The 12,901-nt window shown below is 37.8% G+C and overlaps 1 protein-coding gene across 3 annotated transcripts in view; it reads right to left on the bottom strand.

Moving 5' to 3' along the window:
- The window catches only part of PLCB1 (phospholipase C beta 1), a 2,173,917-nt gene that overhangs the window by 608,126 nt on the left and 1,552,890 nt on the right, over positions 1-12,901 (bottom strand). For all 3 annotated transcript variants that reach the window (XM_085612648.1, XM_085612647.1, XM_085612649.1), the window contains exons 19-20: positions 8,283-8,437; positions 774-938 (exon numbers count right to left, since the gene is read on the bottom strand). In XM_085612648.1, the coding sequence (XP_085468774.1) occupies positions 774-938; positions 8,283-8,437 (320 nt within the window). The remainder of the gene's footprint in view (positions 1-773; positions 939-8,282; positions 8,438-12,901) is intronic.

Here is a 12,901-nt window from a genome sequence, read left to right as displayed (position 1 = left end):
ACTATTTTTAATACAAACCTTACAAATTGATACCTCTGGGACTACTTATTGTGTTTTTCTTATGTTGGTTTAATTTATCATGATATTCTCTATTATTCTAAATTGTTTTGAGATTTTTCTTTTGTTGTATATTCATTTTATTACTGTTCGAGTACTGCAGAAATACTTTACACATTGCCTCAAATGTAAGCCTAACTGCATTGTGCCAAGCTGCCAGAGGGTTAGCACATTTTTTCTATTGACTTTAGTGGTGCATCATGACAAAGATTGTGATTATTATTTCAGGTGGTCTCACCCCCCTCAGATCATACTCCAATTTCCTTTATTCACACACTCTGGTTGGCGTTGACAAACTTTGAAAGCAAACCACATTTTGAATGCCCTCTCATCACCCCTTCTGTGGGATTTAGTGCCACATAATATTACAGTAGTTGAATAATATTAGGAATGAGTAAAAGAATTTGTAACCTCAGTGTCGTCGATTAAGAATTCCTTGCTGTTGTAAATCAAACTATTTTAGCTTACAAAAAAACTTATATGTACAAAAGAAGCCCAATATAGAATTCATTAAGTACCATATTGTAAAATAACAATGGAAAAATGCATTCCTTTGTCCCACTTTTCTTAGATAGGAATTATTGATAAAAAAACTCATACAATAGTGGACCAAGTTTTTTTAATGTATTCAGTTACCACTGTTGTTACTATTGTACGTGTTTGTCATATGATATATAGCAACACTACCCTATTAAATCCAAAAACTGAAAACCAACCTTCTTAAACACGATGGGCTCTTCTTCCCACACAGGGTTGATAGCATTGCCTTGAGAAGTCTTTGTCTTGAAAGCTTTCCGCCGTGTGTCCACAGGCAGGCCAAACATATCTACTTCTACATAAGTGCCAACTTTCTTATCAGAAAGAAACTGTCCTGAAATGATCTAAAAATCAAACACAATGTATAATTCAGAAGTCTTATATTCTTTTCAAAGTAACCACTAATGCACACAAGCACAAAATATATTGCTTTAGGATCTTGATGGTTAAAGAAGAACCTGTGTATTCATTTTATGAATTGAACAGCCCTGCTTACCATCTCAGGCTGTTGAACATGCTTCTTATTTTTTTTTTAAAACAACTGATAACAATTCAATAGGAACACACACACAACACAGTGAAGGGATCAGCGATTGCCACATTAAGAAGCACTTGGAGCATCAGAAATATAAAATTGCATCTGAGCTGTGGTTTTCAATGATATAACAAAATAAAAAACATTGACTGAAAAAAGAAGAGTCCTATTATAAGCATGAATCAAGAAAATAAAATCACAAAAATGTGTCTCTCATCAGGACAATGTGCAAAATAATGACTGGCCTTATAAACTGATTATAGAGCATGTACTCAAATTAGAATGCAAATGAGTATCAATTCAAAATTCAAGCAAAACAGCATCAAATGGCCCTTTTTAGTGTTTAAGAGAGGCAGGACAATATATGTTCTTATAATTCTACCACAATATCAAAGATTTAATATCTGCTGACTCCTACATCAATGCCACAACATTGACAATAAACATATTTTGAAGTTAAATAGATGTAGAGTTACAATAGAAAATCTATACTCCCTATATAAACTTACCTTGGTAATATAGTGGTAGTCAACATTGTGGAGTCAAAATATGTACAGTTTGATAATATTGATGTCAATATTGTGAGTGGCATACAACTCGAGGCACTCTTGACAAATTAGTGTGTCAATTCTTCCCTTCACTCTTTTCTCTTTAGCTATGAATTTTGTGCAACCTTCTTTAGTAGTGGTTACATTTATACTTTTCACTTTAGAATAATCTAATTACAATCTATCTAATTCCTCTTGAGGTGTTTTGTTTAGCATTATAGGTCCATGCTTCAAGCATTTCATTTGGTAGTGTTATCAATAATTTCAGTGGACATTGACAATGGGCTAAAGAATATTTTAGAAAGCATGGTGAATATTGTTTCACCTCTAATGAAAATAACATCTGAACTTTGTATCAAGGTTGCCCTCAAAACATGTAGTCCACTTTTAAAGCTAGTCAAATGGCAATTTTGTTATACACCTTCATCACAAGAGTCCATCGGCTCTACACTGAGCCTACCTTTCAGGTCAACTGCAGTGGATTCTTGTCGGCTATTTTTATGATCTGTACTCTCCTGCCCTTGCTATTTCTACTGCCCATGAAATCCTTAGTGGCAGTTATACGTCAGTCCCCTTACTTCACAGGTATACCTACTTTGTATGGTCACCTCCAAGTTTTTCGACAGATGCTGCTGGTTTTCTACTCTAAGTGCACTCTGAGGCCTGCTAACCATACCTCAGTGGCAGTGTGCAGACCATAAAGTATATGTGGAATTGGCTGTACCCAGTTTGAAAATTGCTAACTTCCCTGTGTGATTCGCCGTGTGATTTCTAGGACTGACGCTAGCTTTCCGATAACGCCTTACCTCAAATATCATTGACAATCTGGTACTGGATGAACAACCTTTTCCTCTTACGTTGATGCCATTGACCTGGACGGCTTTGCTAAGTATCGCTATTAGTTTGGCCTAACCTTGATCTTTTGATCAGTACCAGCCGGGCAATTTATATAAGCGGCAGCGACTATATCTTCACGATTAGGATTAATCGTGTCGAGTTTGATCAAAAAGGATCCTTCCTCATTTGCAATATTTATTGTCCTGATGATGGTCTGTTGGACTGACGCCTTTTAAAGACCGAAGCGTCGACTTCACCATCTATTTCCGAAACAATTACTGTAGACAAGTGATTATTATTCTCATTAGGAGATATGTCATTTTTGATTCCATTGGAATAGATATCATTTTCATGAACTGTAGGATCAATTTTATTTGTACCTCTCATGATTTATTGCTGAATTGATTGTTCATTTGTATCCCCCTGTTTTAACTTGATTCATCTACATAAATAAGTTTGTACATTCATCAAAAGATATTCCTGTGTTTCTGTGCTTTCTATGTTCATTAATTGATGTTTTCAGATGACAATTGGGTGTATGATCTTTCTAGACTCACCTGTTAAATAACTTCAGAATAACTAACCATTAATTTTTTTTAACTAAAATCCCTTGTAGGCATTTTTTACTTATTACTAACAACATCCCTGTAAGTCCCTAGTAAATGGTACCCTGGTGCCCAGGGCAGGTAAATTAGACAGGTAATCAAGGGCATCCAGTGCTGATTGTGTACCTTGGAGGTCCCAGAATTAAAACCAGTCCCCCAGTCTGACACTGGAGACTAATAGAGCAGTCATTAACTGCTAGCGCAATTTCACCATTAACAGTAATTGCAGAGCCACCACTTCCCCAGGACAAGTGAATAAGACACCCCTTTGGTAGGCCTCCCGAGCCCTACAGGCAAGGTGCAACACATGATGCAAACAGGACATGTGCTTTGCAAAACTAGTTTTTACTGTGAAAAAACGTGCCCAGAGCCCAGTCAAACCAAGAGACATTCAAGGGCCAGCTGACTGGCCTCCTGTTCGCAGCACACATATACTACAGCTGAAGAAGCGTGCTGGGGCAAGTTGGTATCCCAAAGTCTTCAAGCCACTACCAATGCTCCGTTCAGTACCGAGGACCAAGACCTGATGCACTGAATTAAACCTGAGTTTGCTGAACCCACGAGTGCTGTTGGAGAGTTGCTGGGACCCTCAGAAGTTGAGTTATTGGCCTGGGAACAATTGGCCTGAAACAATGGGCGACTGGTAGTCCAGTGGCAACAGGTCTGCGGCCAAAACAGAGAGGATTTTGTGAGACATCGACCCTGCAACTAGGACCCCCTCACCACCTGTGTGTACTGGAAAATCCCTACAGGAAGACCCCCATCTACTGCATCACATCAACAGCATCCTTAGAGTAGCTTCAACATCCTTTATCCTTTACATCAGGACCACTCCATTGTATCCACACAATGTGGATAAAGCATGAAGTGCCGGGAACTGCTGAAGGATTGCTTCTTCTGTGAAGATAACTGTCATTGAGGACAGTGCTGGTCCCTCTGCCTAGCTCCTGCCAGAATTGGCACCCCAAGTACTTCTCACTGACCACACCACTGACACTTGCCTAAGTTTTCTTTAAAGAAGTTTCTAAGTGTCCAATTCACTGACTTTTCCAGATCTTGTTCGCAGTTGAGTGAAATTGCTTGGATTTATTATTGCTTGTAAAATCTATATCACTGAAACCCACCGGTGGATATTTTTTGTTCTAGTGTCTAAATCCTTATAAAAATACATTATATTTTCATATATTGGTGATGGATTTCTTAAGAGTCATCTCAGTTTCTTTTTCAATTGTTTTGGTGCTGCTAAAATGCTTTACACTTGTCCCTCTGTGTAAGCCTTGCTGCTTAGTTCCACAGCTACCCAGGGTTGAGCTGAGGGTTTTACAGACAAAGCCTACTGGACCCAAAGGGGTTGGTAAAAGTATTATGCAGTTAGGTTGCACAATCACACCATATAGTACACCCAATTTCATCACACTGCTCTATACGGATTACATCTTGCATACACTGTCAGACCTCGAAAAGTCACTACCAGCCTTGCTGTCCCTCATATCACCCTTTTCTGTAAATCTATGGCTACATAATGTACTGTAATAAGAGTCAATCACTACCCATGACACGTATCATGACGAGGACAGCCATCACTGGATTCCTGTTCAAATGGAACACCAACGGCTCAAGTATCTTGGTATGCTCATCAATAAGGGCCTAGAAAACATGGTCTTGGAGTATCAAGAACTCCTTATTGCCAAAACACATTCTGATTATGTAAAGTGGAGCCATCTCAACCTATCCCACTGGTTGAGAATACAAGCAGTAAGGATGGTAGAAGCCCCCTGCTTTAAATATGTTCTTGGAATGTTACCCATCCTTGTTCCAATCCCCACACTACGAGCCATAGAAAAAGGCATCAGATCCTTCAGCTGGAGCAGTATAAAACCTTGATTGATCTTCTTCAATCCGACAGGTCATAGGAAAAGTGGCAGACTAGACAACTACTATCACCCCCTACACTTGGCACAACTATCTTACCTGGGGCATAAAGTGACAGATCCCCATTCTGGGAATGTGCCATGGTTCACAGTGTTTCTGGGCTGGACATCCTCTATTGCCACAAGATACACTGTACATTAATATCCAATCCCAAGGTGCAGCCGATGGTGAGGGTCTGGGACTACTCCCACAAACTTCTCTTTAGCCCCACCTAACTAACTTACAGACCCCCTTATGGAACAATGCAGCCATCCAAATAGGGCATCACCCACAGAGATGAAGGAACTGGGAGGGGGTAGGGATAAGGATGCTGGGTGACATTGTTTGAGATGGGGAGATTAAATCCTTTGCTAACCGATGGTACAAATTCCCCCAGCCCTCCTTACAACTTTAGCATTACTCCCAACTTCAACATTGTCTACCGAGCCACTTGGGGGCTAGACCATGATATATACAAGTCTCTTCCATGCAACAGTTTCTGGACGTCTGGGCAACCTATAAATCTGACTTAGACAAAGTGTACGTGAGTCAAGAATGAAGTTTTGCCTCTTAAAAACAATTCAGAATTGATGATTCTGGTACTAATGTGGTGCCAGCTGCCCCGATATTTTCACTGCGTCAGGCGGCCGAGATGCATATCTGGGTACACCCTTACTTTTCTTTAATTCAGTTGAAACTGCCATACTCTTCTGTTTATTGTACCTCCTGCTGTCATAGCACTTGCCTCAGGTGCAGTTGCTTACCATATGACCAGTTGCAGATGGGAGGAAGTTTATGTTTCATTTTATTATATGCTATTCACCATACTGGCTGTACTGTTGGTTTTTCTTTTTTTAGGAAGAAAGGAAGAAGGAAGGAAAGATGGAAAAAAAGAAAAAGTCGGGAAGGGGGAAGGAAAGAAGGAAGGAAGGAAGGAAGGAAGGAAGGAAGGAAGGAAGGAAGGAAGGAAGGAAGGAAGGAAGGATATTAGGATTGAAAGAAGGAAGGAAATAATGAAGGCAGGAAGGAAAGAAGAAAAGGAAGGAAGGAAAGAAATATGGAAAGAAAGACAAATTAAGGGAAGTATGGAAGGAAAGAAGGAAGGAAAGAAGGACGGAAGGAAGGGACGAAAGAATGAAGGAAAGACTGAAAGATAGAAGGAAGTAAAGAAAAAAGTCAAGAACGATAAAAAGAAGGAAAGATGGAAAGAAAGGAGGATGGAAAGAAGGGAGGAAGGAAAGAATGCAAGAATAAGAAAGGAACAAAAGAACAAAAGGTAGAAAATGGGAAAGAAGGAAGAAAGGAAGAAGGAAAGAATCATGGAAAGTAGGAAAGATACATGGAAAGTAGGAAAGAAAGATGAAACAAAAGAAGAGATGAAAGATGGAAGGGAAGAAAGAAGGAACGTTGGAAAGAAAGTAGAAAGGAAAGCAAAAAGAAAGTACACATGGAAAGAAGGAAACAAAGAAAAAAGAATGGAAATTAAGAAAAAAGAAAGAAAGATGGAAATAAGGGAAGAAAGGAAAAAGAAAGGAAAGAAAGAAAGAAAGAAAGAAAGAAAGAAAGAAAGAAAGAAAGAAAGAAGAAATGAAAAAGGGAAGAAGAAATGAAAAAGGAAGGAAAGTAAGAGGGAAAGAGGGAAGGAGAGAAAGAAGAAAACAAGAAAAGAGGAATGGAAATGGTAGGGAGAAAGGAAGGAAAACAATATTAAAAGATGGAAAATGAAGGTTAGGAGAAGGAAGAGAAGAAAGAAGTAAAGAATGCTGGCATGAGAATGAAAGAAAGCATGAAAGAAGGAAAAAAAGCAAGAAGGAAGGAAAGAAGGACACAGAAAGAAGATGGAAATACATTTTTAAACAAAGTGTTACAATTGTTGCAAACTAAACATGATACAGGCTGATTTTCTTCCTGGGAAAAGTTTTTTAAAGAACCCTTGTTAAAATCAAGTCCAGAGTAAATGTGTTTTGAAGAAGTGTCTGCCTATGAATTCACATGTTTAATATTGAAGTTTTCTGTTTGTATACTGCATGTCTAGTTAAAAGAGGATAACTTAATAAATGAAAGTTTCATATAGACGCAATCTATTATGCTGTGAAAAAACTAGCAGGCCAATAAACAAGGGACACTTCAAAAGGAATTTACAAGAGCACTGGTAGGAGACAGGAACTAATAAAGCATGGAATGTTGACTGTGCTCACATCTGGTAGAAAGGTCGTGCTTACACAAAGGCAGAACTAAAGTAAATATGAAGTAAAAACTAAAACGGTTGCACTGAAGGTAAATACATTGTGTGTGGATTTGCTCATTGTGGAAGAGCAAAATGTAGTCACTCAAAGTGAAGTTAACCAGGGGCTGAAAGCTGATCCACTGCCCCTTGCTGTAAGCTATAGTGGGTGGAAGTAAAATGTGAATGACACAACAAGAGGCCAATGGACGAAGAGAGGTAGATGAAAGCCCCTGTATGTAAGTACATATATAATTGTAGTAAAAATAAAATGTATTGGCTAACGTTAGACCTGAAGAAAAGTTTTCAACTAACTGGCTGCATTTGAAATTGGTGATAGATTTTGAGAGAAAGATAAACAGGCACAAACAATAATCCAGGTAAATGTAGCCCCTTGACAGTACTCTCCTTTTTACTTGTGTAAGAACCAGAAAATAAAACAAAAACAGTATGGAAGTATGCACTTGGCCTCTGTTCACCACTTTATTTCTACTGCAGGGGAAATGTTGCATCTGAACTTTGATAACAATATACTTCCTATCTTTCAAATCCTGGGCACTTTCTCATACCAACAAAAATGGTCTTTTAAACTACAGATTTAGACATTCTATTAATGTTTCAGCAACTTTCAGAAACATGGTAAATGGCTGCTTGTGAAAGTGACAATAGAATGCAGAGGAACATCAACACAGTCGCCTGGAGCAGCGGGCATTGGCCAATTTTCTCGGCATGTTTCTTTTTATTGATTAACAATAAAAACTCTGAGTCCATTTCTTTTTCTCTGACATTTATGCCTCAAGTTATTATCCAAAGCAGTGACAAATGGTTAGCATGCTCCTCACTGTGTTCATTCAGCCTTGCAGTTAATACAAAACAAAGAGGTTTAGAAAAGGAAGTTAGTATGCTATATTGAATAAAGGCAATTGTAAGCAAATTCATGCGGTATTGCATACTTTAACATCATTGTGACAAGAGGGTGTTTTCTTTACAAATGCCATGGTGAAGTACAATAAAAGAAATGATCATACCTTAACAGATACTGTGTTTGCCACAATTCCATCTACAGTACTTTCTGTGAAAGGGTCAAACTGTTTGTCTGGTCTCCTCATGAACTCTGGCTTTAGCCGGTATCCGCATTTGCCATTGTATTCATACATTCCCATATTCAATTGCATGGCTAAATCTGAACACAAATAAAAAAGTCTGAAATATGTACTTTACAGTAAAATCCAAATTCTAAATATCAGTGCAGGAAAAATTAAGGCATGCAGTGGCATTAACTATTCCGTTTTTTAAAATGTTCTTTTAAAGATACTACCAACAGGGTTTCTCATTGGCCTCCACAGTGAAAAATTAATCTGGGCCAGCCGCAGTCTTTACAGCTAACAACGGTGGGGGGGTGGGGCCGGGTGGGGGGGGGGGGGGATTCCAACGGATGATGCAGAGGGAAAATTAAATAAATAATTAATTTTCCCTCGGCATCGTCTGTCGGAATCCCCCCACCAGGCCACTGCCCCACTGCTGTTACCTGCACGGACCACTGCTGCAGTGGGCACAAAACCCAACATGATTGCATTTTACAAGGGGACTAGAAGACTCCTTTCTGTACTACTTAAATACATTGGTGCACACACTATGGGCAAGAATGAAATGTGCTAGATGATTAGGCTATTGGCCTTTTTTCAAGCATCATACATTCCCAGGCCAACAATTCAGGCTTTGGTAGACATTGTTTTGGATCTAGGTTTGTATTCTGCTGACAGTGTGTATTTCATATACATTAAAAAATATCAGGACACATCACTGCCTAAAATGAGTGACATCTGTCTGTTTTCAAGAGTGTACATTTGAAGTGTACAAAATATCCTGACCTGGTCCTCGGGTTCAAATCTAGTACAGGAGATTTGAAATGTACACAAATAAAAAATGGCCTAGCTGGTTGTCAGTCCTTCTAAAGTACATGCCATATCAGTGATCCCTGGAAAGGAACATACATATTTGTCATAGAATTATGATTAGGGCTCCCGGTTTTATGGTACTTATATTTTTGTCATTTTCATCTGTATTTGTCCATATTTATGTTTTGCTAATTTTACCTCTATTTATCCATATTTATTTTAAGTTTTGTGAACAAAATGAAGCTGACATGTATATTTCTGGATTTATTTAACCAGCTAATGTGCATTCATGCCTGAACACCTGACAGGTTTCAATTATATATACACACTCAGATGGTAAAATAGGCACTTGTAAGAAAATATGTACATTTTAATATCAAGGTTGTGCAAATCTACTGCTGTTTATTGCTCTTTACTAAAATCCCTATATATTTTTGATCCCCTTGCCTGTTTGCACATCTATTGGCATGGCAGTCATGATTTACAGTATTTAGAATCACTCAAAAACAGATTTTATTGTTAATAAATTTCCTTTTTTATCCACATTTAAAAATAAGTACAGACAGGAAAATAAATGGTTTTCTGTCTGTATTTATCTGTAAAAATCAGTAAAAATGGAAAACAGGGAGCCTTAATTATGATTAAATAAATTGTTAAAAACTATGGTACGATAACTCAATGAATGAGGAAATTACTTGACATTTATGACCATAACATTGAAAACAGAGCATTTTTGCCATCAATATCTTGCAACTGTGACAAACATGGAGATTAACACCTCTACTGTACTACTGAAGTTCATTACACCAATCGAAATGTTATCGTTGGCTGTCTCTAAGAATAGTAATTTGTCTTCAGGGTTAATAAAACAACCATGTTAATTTTGGGGCAAGTTTCCAACTGTAGATTTGCGAAACAAAGGGCAATTATGCAGGGGGTGACTGACTAAAGCAATGTACACATTATAACGATGAATATATTAATTCCTAGGGCATATCATGAACATGTGCACTACTGCAGAGCTTAAGTGTGGGCTTGTGTCTAATTTGCCGATACTTAAATTACAAAAATTAGAAAGTCCATTAACAAGAGGGAGCAAATATTTTCTTTTTCAATTCACAGTTCATGTTTGTTTTCTGGTACTTATGGTAGATCCACGTCCTGATTTGCTGTTTGACTTACTTGTTGAGTTCGCTCCTCACTTTACATCATCATGTGCACACGCAGCATAGGTGTGGTCTTTGTGAAATCTATACAGAGCATGTTTGCACTTAATAGCTAGTGTTCTGGATGGACCAGTAATTGGTTGCTCGTATGAGGCACTCGATTTTGGTTGCGGCTCCTCTCGAAGAATTACAAGAAGTAAAGACATTTGCCAAGAGCTGTGCCAAAAAGTGCCACTAGGGATACTGCTCTGTCATAGTGAGCATCCTGTAGAAGAGACAGGTGCATTGGTTGGCATTGTTTCTGGTGCTCATGTTGAGGTGGTAGGGTCATTTCCATATCAAGATTAGCCACTGGGGGCTGTGCTAGATATAAGTCCAAGATGATGTCAGTTGGACAGTTTATGCACCAGAACACATGTTTTAGTTGTGCAGCATTTACTGTGCAAAAGATGGGTATCCAGTGCTCACTGAGTTCAGATAGCCAAGTGAATCCCATTTAGCAATCTAGAGTATCTCTGCAACTTTTTTTGTTGGATATTGGTACTCAAAGCTGTTGATTTATTAGTGGAACAAGAGAAAGATGATGATACTACAGACAATTAGCAGCATTATGATTGGAATTCTCCCCAAAAGGCAAGAAAACAGAGAATAAAAATATGATAGAATCAGTCCAACGACTGCTTTAAATCTAGTAACCAGACCAGATCCAATGTTTTTAAAAAGATGCACAACACCAGTTGTTACAGAAGAATTTAATATCATTTGCATAATATCCGCAAAATACTTTGGGTATTGTGTGTGTAACAGCTGCTGAATTTCTGATGCAGTTTTGGATGTCTGTAGATTATAAACTTCAACCGCTGAAGTCAAAGGGACTTCTTTTTTATAAAAGAACAGACATTAGTTTGTTCAAATTGCCGTAGATTTCATGTTTATACTAGGTCAATGGATGTTCCTAATAACATTTCTAGGATGAGGATAACAGGTTCTTTCACAATACTGTATTGGTTCTGAAATTGTTATCAGGTATGTCTACCAAGTTCCAACCCTCAGCAAGTAACATTAGTTATACACAAATAAGAACCGTTATTTAAAAGTTCATGGTGTATAGGAATAAAGGCAAGATGGAACAAATAGGATACAATTGAACCCTGGCATCAAAACACTACACATTCCATGCAGAGGTATGGTTTCAAACAGAAGGGAGTGTCCACAAGGATTTCTGCAATTTGCCATACCAATATACACAGAGTCATCCTCCTTTTCAGTTACACAGATGAGGGTGTAAGGAAATTTCCATGAATGGAACAGTTATGAATTATGCATGGTTTCATACCAACCAATAGATTTATATTTTTGACAATCAGCAAAATGAAAAGTTATTATGGGTAAGGAAATAATACAATGTCTTAGCCAAGTTATTGGTGATGTGTCACTGACTGCAAGTGGTGCATCTTCAATTTTTTCTAAACTTAATAGAGTGTATGTGGATTCCTTCTTCACCATTGGGTTTTGAGTGAGTACCCAATTGCATGGTTCAGATAATGCAGTTTCATTAAGGTTTCCAAGGCACCAAGCCTAATTTAAGTGTTTGTAATGCCCAAATTAGTTGAATAATTGCTCTCAACTGAGCCTGCTAATGTTGTAACAATTTCAGATCTCCTTACAAGAGGGCTAAAGCCAAGGACAAATATGATTTAGTGAGTACTCTCTTTTAGAAAGCGTGTTTATTCCATTGTCGATTACTTTAAAAGTGTTTTGCATGTCTTCTTGATCTATTTGCCTAATTCTTTCTGAAGAATATTTATTTAATTCATTATATATGGCATATATTGGTATAGCAAGGAATCTTTCATTTCTTTGAAGATGTGGCCCATGAAGAAAGTAAGAAAAATCCATATTTTCATTAATGCAATAGAAGTGTGTCTTCACAGCTGAGAGACTAGCGTGTTCTAGGCATCTTTGGCATAACTTTCCCACAGTGAATGTGGTAGCCACTACAGGTGGTCATGTATTATAATGTGGATCAGGGTTGTTAAGTTTGGGTTCAGGAGTGTTGGAAAGGAAATGCTGCATGCATGTTTCAGAATTATAAGGCTAAACTTGCAACAGAGAATTGGGCTGAAGTGCCATTCTGTATCATATTATTTATATCTGATTCAGAATAATTCATTTGAAATTGCCAATTATTGAACATATTCAGACTGACCTTTAGAATAGAAGGTTTCTTGAAATTCTTAATTGTTCTGAATCCCAGACAAGTAGCTTACAGGATAGTTTTGTTTAGAATCATCATTTCTTTTTGTATTAAACAGACTTGCATGGCTTAGTTATCTTGAATCTGACAGAATGTGGTTGCCTAAATCCTTTTCTCCTCAACATTTGCATTCCAATATTTATATCCTTGAATATTCAGGTTTTGACTAAACTTAGTGGAGTAAATCGGCTTGCTGGTAGTAATTAGATTTTTCAGAAGAATGATGTTGCTTCTGTGTAAAATAGAAGGCTGAAGGGTGTGACTTCTCAGCACCCTTAAAGTAAAGGAAATCCTAAATTAGAATGGCAATGTTCTTATTGTGTGCA

This window comes from Triturus cristatus, chromosome 6, assembly GCF_964204655.1.
Source record: "Triturus cristatus chromosome 6, aTriCri1.1, whole genome shotgun sequence".
Lineage (NCBI taxonomy): Eukaryota > Metazoa > Chordata > Amphibia > Caudata > Salamandridae > Triturus > Triturus cristatus.
Note: the sequence above shows the minus strand (reverse complement) of the source record. Positions and strands in the feature narration are given on the sequence as shown.